The sequence below is a fragment of the Tripterygium wilfordii genome, chromosome 19, assembly GCF_013401445.1.
Source record: "Tripterygium wilfordii isolate XIE 37 chromosome 19, ASM1340144v1, whole genome shotgun sequence".
Classification (NCBI taxonomy): domain Eukaryota; kingdom Viridiplantae; phylum Streptophyta; class Magnoliopsida; order Celastrales; family Celastraceae; genus Tripterygium; species Tripterygium wilfordii.
Window position 1 is genome coordinate 12,324,990 of NC_052250.1, and position 18,224 is coordinate 12,343,213.

The 18,224-nt window shown below is 37.2% G+C and overlaps 4 protein-coding genes across 8 annotated transcripts; 3 read left to right on the forward strand and 1 right to left on the reverse strand.

Annotated features, from left to right (window-relative positions):
* The first annotated feature begins 1 nt into the window (after position 1).
* LOC119985583 (11-beta-hydroxysteroid dehydrogenase A-like) lies at positions 2-1,514 on the forward strand. Its single transcript, XM_038829874.1, has 6 exons — positions 2-218; positions 308-500; positions 702-787; positions 881-1,012; positions 1,110-1,238; positions 1,317-1,514. Exons 1-6 carry the CDS (start codon positions 36-38, stop codon positions 1,512-1,514), a joined length of 921 nt encoding a protein of 306 aa, XP_038685802.1. The 5' UTR covers positions 2-35.
* On the reverse strand, positions 1,345-8,192 carry LOC119985130 (recQ-mediated genome instability protein 1). 4 transcript variants are annotated; one of them, XR_005465048.1, is made up of 10 exons: positions 7,555-8,192; positions 6,815-6,985; positions 6,042-6,187; positions 5,263-5,429; positions 4,286-4,629; positions 3,326-3,436; positions 3,116-3,244; positions 2,299-2,961; positions 1,889-1,947; positions 1,345-1,478 (listed from the first exon to the last, which is right to left on the reverse strand). XR_005465048.1 is itself a non-coding variant. In XM_038829308.1 (8 exons), exons 1-8 carry the CDS (start codon positions 8,122-8,124, stop codon positions 2,791-2,793), a joined length of 1,809 nt encoding a protein of 602 aa, XP_038685236.1. In that variant the 5' UTR covers positions 8,125-8,192; the 3' UTR covers positions 1,983-2,790. The 4 variants fall into 4 exon arrangements, 1 of the variants encoding a protein (XP_038685236.1); XR_005465049.1 differs by lacking the exon at positions 1,889-1,947 and having other exon boundaries at positions 1,346-1,478; positions 2,299-2,572; positions 2,641-2,961; XR_005465047.1 differs by lacking the exon at positions 1,889-1,947 and having other exon boundaries at positions 1,346-1,478.
* Positions 8,193-8,662: 470 nt separating this feature from the next.
* LOC119985872 (protein DEK-like) lies at positions 8,663-14,599 on the forward strand. 2 transcript variants are annotated; one of them, XM_038830320.1, is made up of 11 exons: positions 8,663-9,377; positions 9,467-9,500; positions 10,470-10,549; positions 10,659-10,718; positions 10,859-10,969; positions 11,054-11,134; positions 11,236-11,310; positions 12,769-13,246; positions 13,733-13,827; positions 13,931-13,961; positions 14,055-14,599. In XM_038830320.1, the coding sequence occupies exons 1-11, from the start codon at positions 8,910-8,912 to the stop codon at positions 14,216-14,218; spliced, it is 1,677 nt and encodes a 558-aa protein (XP_038686248.1). In that variant the 5' UTR covers positions 8,663-8,909; the 3' UTR covers positions 14,219-14,599. The 2 variants fall into 2 exon arrangements, with proteins under 2 accessions (XP_038686248.1, XP_038686247.1); XM_038830319.1 differs by having other exon boundaries at positions 8,664-9,377; positions 10,856-10,969.
* A 368-nt stretch (positions 14,600-14,967) lies between these two features.
* Positions 14,968-17,330, forward strand: LOC119985873 (omega-hydroxypalmitate O-feruloyl transferase-like). The gene is made up of 3 exons (XM_038830321.1): positions 14,968-15,656; positions 15,758-16,224; positions 16,320-17,330. Exons 2-3 carry the CDS (start codon positions 15,784-15,786, stop codon positions 17,175-17,177), a joined length of 1,299 nt encoding a protein of 432 aa, XP_038686249.1. The 5' UTR covers positions 14,968-15,656; positions 15,758-15,783; the 3' UTR covers positions 17,178-17,330.
* Positions 17,331-18,224: the final 894 nt, after the last annotated feature.

Consider the following 18,224-nt stretch of genomic DNA (forward strand, 5'->3'; position numbering starts at 1 on the left):
AACAAAGAGATTTCTTTGGCTTTTCTTGGGAAGCTATGGACCTTATTCATGATGTTTTGAACATTTTAGTTCCACCCATAGCACTCATATGCCTCATTCTCTTCTATCCATCATATCTAGTTTACAAGTTTATTAGTTACACTAAGAGATCCTTAACCAAAGAGGATGTGAGAGGAAAAGTGGTGCTCATCACCGGAGCATCTTCCGGCATTGGTGAGGTTTGGTTTCCGTCCTAACTAACTAGTCTATGAATCACTATTTAGATTCAAGGGCTAATTAATTCCTATCCGTTTTATGTGTTTTGAAGTATATTGCTTATGAATACGCAAAGAGAGGAGCCCGTCTAGCCCTTGCTGCTAGAAGAGAGGATCGCCTTCTAGCGGTAGCGGATAGGGCGCTAAAGCTGGGATCCCTAGATGTTATGGTGATTCGTAGCGATGTTACCAAGGTAGAAGACTGCAAGTTTTTGATTGACAAGGCTGTGAACCACTTCGGACAATGTAAGCGTCACTTAGACCATTCACATCAACTCTTCTTAACAGTTACCCATAAAAGTTCGTAGAAAGTACGAAACTTTGAATAGAGAGATTCCACTATTTCTAGAGATTTATTGTTCAATGTTTTACCCGAAACTCAACCTACAACTCTAAATTTAGAATATTAAGCTCTATGTAATTTTGATACGTCTTTGTGTGAAACAGTGGATCATTTGGTTAACAACGCTGGAGTTGCGCAACATGCTCTATTGGAGCATATCAACCAAATCACCGATTTTGTTCCAATTATGGTACACCACATACCACATGTATTATGATGATTATATATAAATATTACTATTTCTTGCTTAAAAATGTCTCATATAGGGTAATTGCTTTGATAGGACACTAATTTCTGGGGTTCAGCATATTGCACTTATTTTGCGGTTCCACACCTAAGAAAAACCAGAGGGAAGATAGTTGTGATTGCTTCGACTTCTTCATGGTCTCCAACGCCAGGATTGAACTTTTACAATGTGAAAATCCAACACGTATAGTCGAATCCTAATTTCTCTGGCCGTTTTTTTTTTTTTTACTAAACTATTACTTTCTTTTTTTTCCATGGATTTTCAGGCAAGCAAGGCTGCTCAAGTGAGCTTATTTGAGACAATCAGGACTGAATTTGGAGGTGGTATAGGAGTAACAATTGTACTCCCTGGAGTGATAGAATCGGAAATGGCAAACAGGAAAATGCTAATTCAGGTAGCAAACACTTGTTGATTAAGTAGACAAAATAAAAAATTTTAACAAATTTCAAATGGTAATTAACATATGATACAGACTGGATTGGATGTCTTACCAATTGAGTCGACTGGAAGATGTGCCAAGGCAATTGTAAACAGTGCTTGCCGTGGAGATATGTACTTGACTGAGCCATATTGGGTGGGGGTTGGATTTCTACTCAAACTGTTGTGCCCTGAAGTGTTGGAGTGGACATACCATCTGCATTTTGTCAAGAATTTATGGAAACTTTCATGAAGGGAAGACAAAAAACTAGTCCTGCAGCTTCAATTTCTCATGAACAGAATAAAATGTTTGAGTTGTATTGGCTTAGCCAACGACTCAAGGTGATCAAGAGTATTAATAAATAAGGAATTTGTCATCCCAGCAATGCAGGAACAAGATGGAGGTAGGTGAGAAAGGAGAGAGGGAACTTGTAGTATTCTCTTATATACTCGAGTCTTGGATATCTAACCAGGACGAAATATTATCACGCTCAGAGTCTCAGATAAGCCTTGAGCCATTCTAAATTTCTAAATTCTAATACAGAAAAAGGCAGTGCCTCAGCAAAATTTTGAACAACGCATGCCATTGTGGAAAATAAGTAAGACATATCTTGGGTGAGTGCTTACACTTCTCTGGAAGTTGTTTTTTGACCGAGAGGAAGTGGCCATGTTTAAAATCAGTTCACCTAACACTTCACAATAAGAACTTTAAAAAAACAGAAAAAACTCCACAATAAGAAGTCACCAGCGATAAGGTTTTTTAGTTAGGATTAAGATCAGAAAGCATAAAGTTTTTATTATGCCAACATTCATGTTGTTTTGATAAATTAGAAATTATCATGATCTTACAAGATAAAATAGTAAAGCGAATTCTATCTGTGGTTACTCTGCAAGGTGGGTCCAATTAGGCCCAACCTTAGAGAGGTTCCCGTCCTTGAAAAAGAATATAAGTATGTTAGAGATATATAGAGTATATCTCTAACAAAGTAAATTCACTGGTAGATTAATGGAACCATAAACCTAAAACGGGTTCATACCTTCATGAAGGTGGTCGATATTTGAGGATGTTGCACACACGTATGAACTTCAAAGCTTTCTCTGAGAGACTTGGGGCCAATCTCCACCCTGATAACCGGTGCTGTCTTGTTCAACTTCATCAAAGTATTTATCAATTCTTGCAAATATCGAAATATCCACCAGAGTAAAAGAAAAAAAGGAATCTGTGCTTGCGTATGTCAAATGGCTAAAACCAATCAACGAACAGAAGTGTGGTCATGTGCGGACCAGAAAGATCATGCCCTTGCAATAAGCCTGCCGAGTGCTGAACATGATCAGACCCATACATCTGAATCTTAAATGATTAGCTCAAAGAAGGGTACCAGTATTCTGCATGTCAACCACCGCCTGGCTCTAATTGGAATCCTTCTATTTCACAAATCAAATGCCTGTCTCAGTGATTTATCATTGCTGCCACCTTTTGCAGGCATTCTACATCATTCCCACGACAAATTGTGAACAGGTGAAACCCGTCAAGGGGGAATCTCAATGGGATCCAATGGTTGATGCTGCGGTGTTTGGGCTGTGGTGAAGGAACTCACTCTTCTGAAAAGCAACCATGCGTCCGAACCAGGACAACCCTGGCTCATCTCCAAAGCAATTGGAAGAGAGGAAGTTCCATTCATCTCTACAAGCATTGTACCCTGGAACAAAGCATTACGACCCTCAAGATATTAATACAATTAATCTCAGACGCACATTATAGCATTTACAAGATGTTGTAGTCTGTCAAAAGAAGCCAATTCATGGTTGTCAAATTGGACATACTAATCTAATAGGAAAGCAGAAAGATGATACCTCAAAATTTGCCAAGAATATTTGGAACTGTTTAAGAGTCTCCTTCATATCACTAACTATCTTCTTGTCCGAAGAAGAAAGAGCAGCTGTGACCTCCACAGGAGAGTAACCTATTCCTCTCTGTACAACCTGAAGGGTACATGAAAAACTAATCAACATACTAATTTAACAACGCCATAATGTCAATAGGAAACTTGCAACTTAACTCACATTGTGATCAATCAGGATCTCAGAAATGAGGCTGCCATCATCAACATAAGCCCGAAGCTCATATGTTGTCCTCCGCTTGTACTGGAATCCCTTTACACCAGTCAAAAAACACTGCAAAAATTTTGTTCACTTTTTGAATATCCATATTTATCAGGCTAAAAGGAATATTTTGCAAACTCAATTATATTTCACTATGTACCGATAATCCCTCACAAAACCATATGAAAAACATTGGCAATGGGATGAGAAGTTTCACCCATTCTGAATCACTAAGGAAGGTTTAGACTTAGACTTTAGGTTGAGATACATCTTACATAAAATCGTGACTTCTATGAGACATTCATCATCACTTTCAATGATACCCTCCCGATCACTATCTTCATCAAAATGAAACAATTAATAGGAAGACCATCAAATATCTCACCCTTTTGACTTAGCATGAGCAATTATCACTTCAGTTTTAATAAAATAATATAAGTGTCTACGATATATAACTATGAATTTTCGAACTTGCATATTATTAAAAGGACTATCGTTGGAACTTTAAACTTCCATACCCATATTGGCCAATTATGAATTTTCTTGACTTGGAGTTTATTTGTAGATAGATTGTTCATCATAAGGTTCATGCATCTACAATAGCAAAATCATTCTAGATAATCGTCTTAAAAGCAGCTACAAACCTATATTTTGCCATTTTGAGCACACAAAAGTATGAAAGAGATTACTTAATACTCATAACTTAATACTCATAAAAAAGAGAGATTACTGAATAGTACATCAGCCACTTTTGTGTAGTGAACAAATATGTGTGATCAGACATTGGAGAATCACAATGATTTCAGTGGAGCGGATCTTAATGCCATTAACTTATCAAAGCTAGATGATATTTCAATGCTCCAAGATAACAGCAAAGAAGCTATAAATCGAACCGTCAAAAAAGACAAATATTAAGCATACCTTAATGTTTCCTTGAACAGAAGGTGAGTTATCCCTCATTGTAGCCAACTTAGCTGATAAATTAGCTATATATGTAAAAGGGATTTCTTGATCTCCAGATAGTAAGATTGGGTGCTCAAACTCATCAACCATATGGCTATCATTGGGAACAAACGAGGGACCTGAGTCTTGGTTTGAACTGGCATTTACCTCATCAACGAGAAGAGCATCAATATGCATCTCCTCAACATTTGAAACAATATTAGACAATGAATTTGCAACGGTAGGTTCCCCATTCATTGGAACAGTAAACTCTTCCAATCTTCGATGACGGACACCAGTTTCAGACACAGATGAAGTGGTACCTTCAGCACATAAATAAATGCACATATTCATATTCCTTCAGCACATAAATAAATGCACATGTTTTACAGGCATCCATGTTCATATTCTTAGCTTCAAATTATAATTTGTGGATCATGGAAGAAAAAAAAAAGAAAGGCAAAAATAAGCAAAAGAGAAAATAAAAATTAAGTGTATATCATCAAAAGTTTCACATTCAATCTACATCATCTAAATATTATAATGAAATATCAAGAGTAACCTCACATGAGGTGTTAATACTGTTGTTTGTCGGAACAGTACCCTTATGATGAAATGTGAATGTGATTATATGTATTTTAAATGCCACTTCTGAGTACACAAGACACATCAACAGTGCCATGCTCTTTTTATTTGGTAAGCAGAGCTGCCGCAGTAACTGAATGCAAACAAGTATTCAACTATTCAAGCTATGTCAAATGGAACTGATGAGCAAAACAAGATTCAATAAGATTTCATCTACAGTCTATTAAGCAAACTGAAACATCCTTGTTTCACAGCCAACATAATTTTTTTTTCCTCTCATTTTTTTTTCCAGCATATTTAATCCCAAGACTACCACACAACTTGGTTCAAATGAAACTCAAAGGGAAAAAAATCCAAAGAAAGTAAAAGACCTTGACTTTCTGCCCGTAACAATGTTGTATTATGCGGTAGAGAATTCTGATTGTGCCCAACAACATTATCAGGAACATTGGATTGCCCATGACTATTTACACCATCAGATGGCCATGCAGCCAAAGTTGCTCTATTCGCTAAAGAAGGAGCCACACCACTTCTAGTTCTGCAAAAGTCGAGTTACCATCATAGTCAAATTGATATCTGATACTCAAGTTGTCAAATTAAGTTAGGCTTCAAGCAACCATTCAAAAGTTCAGGAATCAATTCAACTTCAAAAGAAATACAACTGAAAATACACAATACTGAACCAAAGCTTTGTTAGAAATCAGATGACAAAGTTCGGGAGTTTCTAACTGCAAACTCTATGTATATGGGTATCAGAGCCAACCCGGATGATGTTGATTTTCTCAGAAATTTAAAAACTATATTGGTGTGATCTGATTACTTTACATCCACCAGGGTCCTCTCTGAAGATGAACAGAACCTTACAACGAAATCCCAATCTTTCCGCATATAGTACCATGAAACCAACCTGCAACCTAATGCCCAACCATCTATCCAACAATTTTTCAAATAAGTAAACATGTGTAAGTTTGAACAGTAGAGTGGAGCATCACAGTTTTATGTGACACAAGCCTCACTTCTCTTATCTTCATGCATCATCATTTTATCACAGTTTTATGTGACACAAGCCTCAATTCCTCTTAACTTCATACATCATCATAACAAGAATCATAATGTGACCAAAGTCCAACACACTAGAACTTAATCTCACCTTTTCCCCCTTGGTGGCTTATTTACTTCTTTGACAAGACGCTGACGTGCTAAGTCCAACTCCTCCACAATTCCTCCTAAAACTTCTATGGATTCAGGGACCAACATCATAAGTCCATGCCGTATGTGCACATTACGAATGGCAACCTACAAATGAAATAGAACTCTGTCAAAGAACGTTTGCTAATGATTGGCATCAAGAAAATGGTTCACTTGTTAAGCAGTGAACATAACAGATCAAGACAATAAAATGAGTAAGATACAGTTAATCCTCCATACAAAAAGGTCACTCATAATCAAACAACCGATGCCTCAAAGTCTTAAGATACTAGCATGTGTTTGTAAATCATGACAGACCCTTTTCATTGAGATATCCATAGTAAGATTTGTTCTCTTCAAGCAGAAAATCTGTATGCATTTCTTTTGGGGTAGAACAAGAAAAAAAAATCACCATTCAAACTCCTTATATATGAGTAAAACACCCATTGCCATCCCAATGTAAACAACTTTGCCATAATATGCATATTTCAGCCCATCCAACTGACAGAAAGTCAACCTTCTTGCAAAGGAACTTCATATGAGGACAAACAGAAGATTGTGTCTACTGCCAAAGGACAGAAAACTTGTGGCAGTCTACAAGACTACAAATAAGAAAAATTACAAAAACTTTTGTGACAGTCTACTCATATAGGATCATTGGATAATAATAAAATACCCAATCATGGTGATGATGATTAACATTTACATTAACAAGGGATAATTTACAAGAGAAACCTTTAATCCAGCAGGAGCCAAAACATGCAGATTTCTTATGGCCCTGTATTCCATGCCAAATACACGTTGTTCTCCATCTGTCATAGACAGCTTGAGGCACCTTTTTATCCCAGCAGGCCTCTCCTCGTACCTGCCTCGAAGAGGACTACTGATATTTACTATCTCATCAACCTGAAAAAAAGTAACCAGTGGACATTAGAAACTTTTGTGACAAATACTCCTTACAATTCACAATTAATGAACACTTCCAGTAATAAAGGTTATATCTCACAATAATAAACTAACTGTTAAGAGATGAATGTCTCACATCGTTTAGATTGAGTAAATTGTATGTGCATATATGTGGTGTCCTCTCTTCTCTCTAATAAGTCCTTTTAAGGAGAATGTATGGTAACATACTAAATTTGGATTATAGTGGCCCATAAACTCTCCCTAAAAGGGCCTATTAGAGAGAGGAGAGGGTACCATATAAATGCAGATACAATTTAACCAATCCAAACGATGTGAAACATTTATCTCTTTAACACTCCCCTCACTCGTGGGGTGAACAATCCGAAGGTACAACAAGTGCAACAAACTCACTTGCAGAGTGATATCATTAGTTTGAATAAATTGATGCACCATGAGCCATATTGCTAGGGACAAATGAACGCAACAATAAAAATAATTATGAATCTACAAATAAAAGGGAATAGAAAGATCACAATCCAATCAACTAACACGAAGAAATCTCCACGCACCTGTAACACAAACGGACCTGGGAGATCCACAAGATGCAACGATTTCACATTATGCGGAAGCACACCTCCCCCAGAATAATTCATATCCGAAAACAAGTACTCCTTGAAGCAATGCTTTGCCTTTGCGGCCACATCAAGGCTTGAAAACCCCGCAATATAATGCCCAAGGCCCTCCATGCAGGAATCCAGCCATTCTTTCTTCAACTTCAATCCAAGCGTCAAAAGAAAGTCCCCCACGGGACAACCGGTGCTCTCCATTGCGCTCACCACGGAAGCCATCTGAGGCGGCTGGAAGAAGTTATCCAAGGCCACTGGCAGCAGAGGCGAAGGAGGGGATATATTCTCAGAAGCATCAATGAACTCTTCGTCTCCATCAGAGATTGTGATCGCTTCAGTAGGATTGGGGATGGGGATAGGGCTAGGGTTTTGGTTCGAAAACGATTGTGTTAGAGGTTGGTGAGTAGAAGTCGGTCCTTGCAATTGAGCGCCTCCTCCCGGTGATTGTTGATGATTATGTTCTTCTTCTTCATCTTCGTCAGAGTAGCTTAGCCTAAGGCGTCTAGCGGGCATTCTCTTTTATGGGGGAATCGGAGCTGGGTTTCGCTATTTCCCTCCACTCTTCTGTTTCTGGATTTTGAAATTCCCTGTGAACACTGTACAGCCGTCGGTAACTTTTTTTATTGTTAATAATCGGGATTTCAAATTGGGCCTTCGACTAATCTCACATAAGTTTAAAAGGCCCACTTTGGGAGCCTATGTGAGAAAGCCCAAGCCCCAAATTGCACCAAATCCGTTGAAGATGATAAAACTCTGTCCGATTGAGATGATCGAATTTGTCTTACTCATATTAAACCAAATTTTAACACAAATATGTCTGAAATTTGAATTCAAAGATAAAATTTTTGTCCACTTTAAAATTAAGTACGTGTCCAAATATAAAAATCTTGTTCGGATCTTAATTCAGATTAGATTATTATTCTATTTATTCATTCAGATTTAGATTAATTCAGATTTGATTTGGTGATGTCAAAAAAAATTGGATATGAGCTAAGGATCGGATTCGTAAAGAAATAAATATTTAGTAAAAACATGGTGAATGAATGATTTTGGCATAATTTATTTTGTTCTTTGTTTCAGCTTTTGCCGGGAGAGCCTAGACATGGATGAGACCTAAAGAGCCCGCTTTCGAAATTTTGGCATGAAAATTTTGAACCCCAATCACTCCTAATGAGCCCGCCCTAAATCGTTAATTCATTACCTTGTTTTGCAAACAAGAAGTCAAATTTACTCCACCTGTATCCGCGATCTCGCTAGGGTTCTTGATCTTTTTCATTTCATCTTTGAGTTTCACTGCCATGGCGAGCGAAACCCTAGGAGAGACGAAGCCGGAGGAGGAGGAAGAGGCTCCGGTGGAAGAGAAAAAGGAGTCGAAAGGAGAAGAAGGTGATAAAGAAGCGCCACAGAAAGAAGTGATTGAGCAACAAAGTCGAGATGTTCACGAGAAAGAGGTCTCCGGGGACACTAAGGAGGAGACTGAAGAGAAAGAAATTGTCGAACAGAGAGTTGAGGAATCGAAGGAGGAGGAAGCTGAAAAAAGCGAGAAACCAAAGAGGGGACGAAAGAAGAGCTTAACGAGTGACTCTAGTGAAGCTAAGGATGCCAGTGCGGAGAAAAAACAGAAACTGGATCATAAATCAGGGGAGAAGAAGGCGCCTACAACGCCAGCTAGCGAAAGGCCGACGAGGGAACGGAAGACAGTTGAGAGGTACTCGGCGCCCTCGCTAGGGAGATCTTCATCCAGCAAAGGACTATCGATTGAGAAGGTACGGCCCTAGTATTTGACTGATGGTGAATGTATATTGGTCTGAGATAGTTAATGGTTTCTCATTGGATTTGCTTTCATGGCTAGCAGGGACGGGGCACACAGCTCAAGGATATTCCAAATGGTATGTCTGTTTGTAGTAGTGAAAATTACTTTAAGTTATCAAACTGTTTGCATTTGAAACAATTGAAGAGAAAAATTGAGTGTGGATGGCGAACCATGTAGTTTCCTGTTCATACTTGTTTGGCTCTGGTGCAATTGTCTGGTGTTGCCAAGGTTGTTGATATTTCCTGTAGTTTTCCAGAATAGTCTACTTAATTGCATCTGTGTTAGCTTCATTGTTGTACGTGCCCCTAACTTCCGATGATAGAATGATGGATTGAACCTGTTTGGGTCATGACCCTATTATGGAGGGTGGACCGTATGTAATTGTCTGTGCTATAAATATTCTCATTGTAAAACTAGTAAGCAGATAGAGTTCTAGTAGTCAATGTTCCTGAAAGAGAGCTTATAACTTCCTCAATCCTTGGACATAGGCAAGATTGGCTAAACTAGTAAGCAGAGAGAGTTCCTATCAAAAAAAGATAGAGTTCTACTATTCTCTATCCTTCTGCATTAGTTATTTGCTAATTGTATTGATCTTGAACATCTTGGGCTGTTTCCACACAACATTCGTTATGCATGCATTGTTTAAAGATTTAGCTTCATGCTGTTTTTGTGATTACTTATTAATGTTAGAGTGTGTGGTCCCCTGCATTATTTGTCTAAGCTAGTTTCATGATGTGTACTTAGATACGCTTCTCTTCTCAAAAAACTAACCAAAATTGTTCTGTTTCATTTTGTTGTCTTCTATGTATGGGGGAATTTACTTCCTTCAGAATGATTTGTTTTGTGAAATTCTGGTTATTATTGGCCGTTATAGAGTTTCTTAAGAAATTTTTGCATTTGGAACTTTTTTAATGCAAGATGTGGCAGAAAATTGCATTTTTACTGTCCTGCAGATAGTTCTCCAGCTGATGTTATCTACTTGTATTCAATTTTGTCTTTACAGCAGAGTTACCAATTTATTGTCTGAAATTGTAAACTATTTCAGTGGCTTTTAAACTGTCAAAGAGAAAACCTGATGACAATCTGCAAATACTTCACGCAATACTCTTTGGAAAGAAAGCAAAGGTGATTGGAAATCTTATCAAAGTGGTTGCATAGAGTTGCCTTTCTGTTACGCTTCCCTTTTTTTCTTTAAATACTTGTGTTACCTGTTGATATTGTTGTTCTTATGCAGGCGCAGGTTTTGAAAAGGAACATAGGCCAGTTTTCAGGCTATGTATGGGTTGTGGATGAGGTATTTCTCTAACATATTTAGATTTATTTTCATTTCTTTTATTCATTTATGCATATAAAAATCCGTGAATATCCATGCATGAAATGATACTTGGATTTTGTTCCCGTCATTATGTGACTGGAAGCCTTTGTTTTCAGCAGGAAAAACAGAAAGCAAAAGTGAGGGAAAAGCTTGACAAATGCGTGAAAGAAAAATTATTGGATTTCTGTGATGTTCTTAATATTCCAATGAATAAGTCCAATGTGAAAAAGGTTGTTTTAACCAGTTTTTCTATTCTGTTTTTTTGGCCGACTTAGGGACTTTCTAACGTTTTGCTTTGTTGAGGTATGTTTCAGGAAGAACTCTCTGTTAAGTTATTGGAATTTTTGGAAGCACCTCATACCACAACTGATGTTTTACTTGCTGATAAGGAGCAGGTATAGCCTTTTTCTTGTTTTTCCCCACTTCTGGGATAAGATAGCATTTCAGCTAATGGGATAAGAGTTTTGTGAATTTTTTTTTCATCTTTTGATTTCAGAAAGGTAAAAAGCGTAAGAAGGCCACAACAAGCAAAACTGCAAGTCGTGGAGCAGCATCAGATACGCCATCCAAGGTTTGTTCGCCAATGAGTATTCTGACATTAGAACCTTTATATGGTTCTGGAAATGATTTATAGCATGGATGATTAAGCATACAATATTTGCTTACTTGGAGGTCTATTAGTGGAATTTTTAATTTTAATGGTTGTCAAATTAAACTTTTGCATTTATGATGTTAGCTAGTATGGTATGAAGCTCTATGATGTTGATGTTCGTTATGTGACCATTTAGTTGACTCGTACTTGGAGTTGGAAATTTGAACATCTCCTGTACTCGATTTATTTACTATTGAATCCTTGCTGGAGAACGTGTATTTCAGTTGACTAGTTTAATTAATTGATTGCGAGTGAGGGAATTTATCCTCTGATTTGTATGCATTAATCTTCAAACCATTATGCAACATCATTGATGGATGTTCAATTAACTACATTTTACTGATCTGTACTTTGCCTTCTAAGTAGAAGTTTGGGTTCTGACATCCCCCTTGACTCAGAGGCCGTCCCTGCCATTTCCCCCGTATGTAGCCATTGTCACAGTATGAATCAATGCCCATGTTTTATGGAATTTATTAATATTAAATTTTACTCTATGATCTCAGTGATGTTTTGTGGTAATTTTTAAATGCATGGAACTTCTTGTGTTTGGAGTAAATTTATCTTTGGTGATTTGCTACTAGCCACTTTTGTTACATTATTTTCTTTGTGGTTTCTCAATGCAGCTCAAGGTTCCTCTCCAACAGAAACATCTTGAATACTCCCTTTGATCAAGAATTTCCAGCTTCTGTCTTGTGTCTTTTTTCCAACTATAACTTTTGTCCATTCCATTTCTATATTTAGGTTATGTTGCTTCTTATCCAAGAAAGGGATAAACAGAGTTTAGGTTTTCTTAGTGGCATCCTCTTGTTATCAGTCTCTTTCAGCTTCCACACTTTTTTATGGAGGGATATTAATTATAGTTTCTTTACTGAGTAATCTCTTGGTTTTATTTCATGGGTTTTCTTTTTTGAACTTCTTCCTGGTGATATTTCTGGATTTTCCAGTTTTAGCTTTCTCCGGGTGGACTGATGTTTTTCCTTGGAGGATGGACTGTTCTCATTCAATGTGTTTCCTTTTATTATCATAAGTCCCAGTTGAATTTAAATCTTATTTGTAGTTGCTACATGTTTCTGCCCTTGTATCTAAACCTTAAATATTGAGGACAGAGGCATGGTGCCTGACTTTCTGTCATATCAGAGAATTTAAAATGAGTACCTCTGTACTTGGTCCTTTTTATTATTATTTTTTTGAAGTCATTTGTGTTAGTGGTGATTGATATTACTGTCTATAATTCTCTACATGCTAACATCATTATTGTATGTTTTTTAACTGTCAGGTTTTGTTTGAAGTAATCTTTCTCCTTTCCACGACTTGTTTGCTTCTGTTACATTTATTGATACCACTTCTTATTTAGTTGTTAATCATCTGCTTCTCCAGAAGCAGAGGAAAACATCTGGGGTTGGGGAAAAACAAAGGCCTTCATCCGAAGTTGAGGAAGAAGAAGACGATGACAAAGATGCTAAAGATGGTTCTGAGGATGAAAATGAAGACACTATAGCACCAGAACAGGGTGATCATGAGGAGGCAAAGTCTGAGGACGATGATGGTGAACCAGAAGAGCAGATGTCAGGTAAAAAGAGCTCAAAGAATGTGAAGGAGGGTTCTGCTAAAAGCATCGATAATGCTGTACCGGACCAGAAGAGTTTCCCAGCAAAACCTGCAGAAGGTTCTAAGAAATCTTCCAAAAACGCTTCTAGTTCATCTTCAAAAAAAGGTGATACTGAAATTGATAGGACTTTTGGTTCACTTTCTAAATCAAAGGGATCTACATCTAAGAAACCCAAAGGTGAAAGGAAGAATGCAAAGGACCAAAGTGTTACGATCAAGGGCAAGAATACTGGGAAGCAACAATCAGGTAAGTCACCGCCGAAGGTTTCTATCAAGGATCAAGGTGTATGGCTTTTTGTTGCTTTGTTATTTTTTTTCTTTGACTTTTGATTTTAATTTAGCTGTTTGGGCATTTCTGGTGGACTTTATTTTTTTCTGTGTGTTGCTGTTCCCAACTTATATATTTGCACAATCCCCTTTTAATTTCTGAAGAACAATTATTGTTGGTGTCAGTAAGTTCTGTGGCAGACAGTCACTTTGATATTATTGTTTTCAAGGTCCTGGTGGGATTAAATGAAGACCAAATTAACAAGATGCATCATGCATGCTACAATAACATTGCATTTTGTGTTATTAGTCAGTTGATTTTGCTATTTGTGTGTTTTACTGACCTCTTAAGATATGATTTTGTATATTTGGTAGTTAAGCTGTAAGTCTGTAACTATGCATCATAATACTTTTCTGTGTAAGGCATTCGCTTATTATGTTTGTTTTTGGATTTATGGTGGAGTAGATAAGGGAAAAGTTAACAAGATGCCTAAGGAACCCAGCAGAGAACAGATGCATGCAGTGGTAGTAGAAATTCTGAAGGTGGTGGACTTCAATATTGTAAGCATACATCTGAACCTGCATTCAATAGAGTTAATTGTTTGGACTTTTTAAGTGTGTATATGTATATTATTCATGGAATGTTTGTATTGTTTTATAACAGGCAACTTTATCTGATATTCTCAGGCAACTAGGTATTGAGTTATTGACCTTTTTTTGACTAATGATGGGAAATTTTATGGTTCTTTCAGTTAATTTCCACTTATTATAATATTTTGCTTCATCAGGTACACATTTTGGTGTTGATTTAATCCATAGAAAAGCAGAGGTGAAGGATATCATCACAGACGTAATAAATAACATGTCGGAAGAAGAAGATGGAGAGGAAGATGATAATGCTGAGAGTGGCAGTGACTCAGAAAATAGTGAGGGTAGGGGTGATGATGCTTAGTTCATTCAAGTGAATGCATAAATGAGGCTCCCCGAACATGAGGTATTTTAGAGTGTCATTCGTCCTTCTGGACTGGTTTCATGGGGAGAGTTTCTTGAATGTTGCGAAAATGTTACAGTTTCGATCTTGCGACATTTTTATATGAAAATTCGCAAGTAGGATTGTTTGTACCATATTTCTGGGTAGGTTTTTTTTTTTTTTTCTCAAGATTGGGGCCATAAATTTTTGAACTTCAGATGTATTTGTTTAATGTTTCCGTATAAATTTGTAAATGGTTCTTTTTCTTTGTGATTGAACCTTCTTGTGTTATACATGGTTTAGTTGCTAGTGGGATGTTGTTTAGAACAAGCAATAAATTGGAAATAACTTTATTTTTTTCTAGGTGTTAAAGAGTGTTGGCCCCTCTTTTGGGCTGAAGTTTTCTTTGAATTGTGGTTTTCTGAATTTCCCTTATCTTCAGTCTTCCCCTTTCCTTAATCTTTTCAGTAAAAGTTTTGCTCTGGAATCTAGTAGCAATGAAGTGCCTTTATTGCTATTTGAGCATTCTTTATTAAGCAGAGCTTTAACTTGAATTGATGTGGTTTTTCTGAAGTTCTAGTTTGTAACTACATTTATGGACGAAAATATTAGAAGCTGAGGTTTGTTATTGTTTTGAAGGTTTATTTTACAGGAGATTAAGCTTGATTTTATTTTTTTTTTTGGGGAGATTTTTTATTTGTCCTCACTAACATACATTTGACAATAACCGATCAATCTGTTGATTTGGTTTGACACGGTTTTTTTGAATAGCCCTAATTTTACATAGATTTTCTCAAAAGTTTGTTGTCAAACTTGTGTTTTCAAATGCTTGCCTGTTTTGCTTAGCATGGTCAAGTCTGAATTCGTGTCAAACCAGTGAAAGGAAATGCACACCGTGTATCTGTGTATGTCATTAGGAACCTCCTATTTCTCGGTACGGGTTTATTGAGAAGTTCTAACGGAGGCCTATTAACTGTGTATTAAGAATTCTTTCTGGGCTAGATTGATTTTCTTTCTAGAATAATTTAATAAAAGTTGATCAAGTAACCAAATTTTGGACGCCAACCCAACCAACCAAACCCCACAGCCTCCTCACTTTCTCACGACAGGATTGCTCACTGGTATTGTATTGGTTCCTCGGCCAGTAGCCTACCTCAACCCATATGACCTTATCAAAATGTGCAGAAAATATCAATATCAAAAGCAAGATGGATTTACGTATGAACTCTTTCAAACAGGAATCATCACCTGTCTTTATCATGTTGAAACATTTTGTTAAACCAGAACAACTAATTTTCTAATTCCATGTCTAAACTCTTCCTATATAAATGTCTCTGCTTTCGAAAGGAGTGTACAGATTTCCATTTCATTGCCATTCATCTGCCTCCAAGTTAACAATACTCTACGGCTTCACTTGCAGGTATGTTTCGACTTTCGACTACTCTTTGCTTTAGAGCTTGTTGTTCTTGTGATTAAAAACTTAGCATCCTTATGTTCTCTTTGAAAATCTTTTTGGTTCAGGTTTTGTTCTTCAGTAGTGTAATCCAATGGAAGTTGTGGAAAATAAGAAGTTTGACGTTTGTGTAAAGCAATTCGAACCAACACTGGTTCCTCCAGCGGAAGAGACGCAGAAGGGTCTATATTTCCTCTCAAATCTGGACCAGAACATTGCAGTCATTGTTCAGACCATTTACTGCTTCAAATCAGATATAAAAGGAATTGAGGAAGCTGTGGAGGTTATCAAGAATGCCTTGTCAAGAGTTCTTGTACACTACTACCCGGCTGCAGGGCGGCTCACAATTAGCTCAGGAGGAAAGCTGATAGTGGATTGCACTGGTGAGGGTGCTGTCTTTGTTGAGGCTGAAGCAAATTGTACAATTGATGCGATCGGAGATATAACAAAACCGGATCCTGTCATTCTTGGAAAGTTGGTTTATGACATTCCTGGTGCACAGAACATACTTCAGATACCTCCGCTGGTGGCCCAGGTATGTGAAAATTTATAAGAAAATTCTGGTGGAATCCATAACTACTCTAATATCTTTTTAGGAGCAGTGCAATAGCTTAATATCTTGTATTCCAGGTAACTAGGTTCAAATGTGGAGGATTTGTTCTGGGGTTGGGCATGAACCATTGCTTGTTTGATGGTATTGGTGCTATGGAGTTTGTAAATTCATGGAGCGAAACCGCAAGGGGCTTGCCTCTAAAAGTCCCTCCATTTCTTGACAGGAGGATACTCAAAGCCCGAAACCCCCCCAACGTCGAGTTCCCACACCATGAATTTGCTGAGATAGAGGACATATCTGAAACAAGCAAGGTTTACAAAGAGGAAATGCGATATAGTTCCTTCTGTTTCGAGCCAGAGAAGCTTGAACGACTGAAGAAAAAGGCAATGAAAGATGGAGTTTTAACCAAGTGCACTACATTTGAGGCCCTCTCGGCCTTTGTGTGGCGCGCTCGATGCAAGGCATTAAGAATGAGGCCTGATCAACAGACTAAACTACTCTTTGCAGTCGATGGACGGTCTAAATTTGTGCCACCACTTCCTGAAGGTTACTCTGGCAATGGAATTGTGTTAACAAATTCACTTTGCAGTGCTGGTGAGTTGCTAGAGAACTCCATGTCCTATGCAGTTGGGCTGGTACAAGAAGCAGTGAATGTGGTTACAGACAGTTATATGAGATCCGCGATCGACTATTTTGAGATGACAAGAGCTAGGCCTTCTTTATCTGCTACTCTTCTGATTACTACATGGTCTAGGCTATCATTCCACAGTACAGATTTCGGATGGGGAGAACCAGTTTTTTCAGGTCCTGTTGCATTGCCTGAGAAGGAAGTGATTATGTTCCTCTCCCATGGAAAAGAAAGGAAAAGCATAAATGTGCTTCTGGGTCTTCCAGCTTCTGCTATGAAAACTTTTGAAGAACTAATGCAGATATGAAACATTATAGGCCGACTCAATCTTATGGCCAACGGAACGATCACACTTCCTTACCCGCGTGAGTTGGATCCATATCCAAATCCATCATAACAAATTGAATACTTGATTACATTTTTCTATTTAATTTAAGATACACCAACAATAAGTCCTCTTTAATCTATCTCCAAAATTGATTATTGTTTCTTAATTATGCCAATTTGTTTAGTTGGTGAACGAATAAACACAGAGTTGTTAAGGAAAAGAAAGGATGGATCTTGGCTTTGCTAAGGATGAGGCAGCAGGAATTCAAATTTGTATCTCCTCATTGTTTATTGTTCTTCACATGTTTATGTTTGCAGTTTTTTAAGTTACTGAATTCAATAACTTGAACACTTTGGGCTAATTTATTTTATTTTCTCACTTTTTTTTTTCTTCCAGTTATTTGTTCTTTGAAATTGTAGAAAAATATGAGCAATTGTAGAAAAGAATAGAGGCAATATTTGGTGTGTATGTATATTGATTTTAACATTACAATTACAACCTCATATATATAGGGATCAAACATTACACCCTAAGACAAATGTTCCATAATTTGAGGAGCAAATTATGGGACAAAAGTTCCATAATTTGATCCATAATTTGAGGAGCAAATTATGCCATAATTTGAGGAGCAAAGTTGGCCATAATGTGAGGATTTAATGTCAATAGAAATTATTCTTTTCTAGTTCTTTGGCTATAGAGTTTTGTGCTCAACTTCGCTGTTCATGCCAGAATAGAAATCCAACAAAAAAAAAATCCTTCCTAAACTATCATTGTTTTGGCTGTTTTTATAGGAATACCAAAGGGGATAAAAGTTTAGAAAAAATTCAAAATGAAAAAAATCACAATTCTAGACTCTCTGTTACAAACTCAAAACATTCGATTTTCAATCGTGATGAATTTGATTCATCGAACAAAAAATATGTCGGGTTCATCGTGCTAAATATTCAACAACTACCACTCAAAAAAGTATGTGGCAAAAAACTATTAAATACGTTCACTTGTTGTTTGTTTTGCCTAAATTATGAG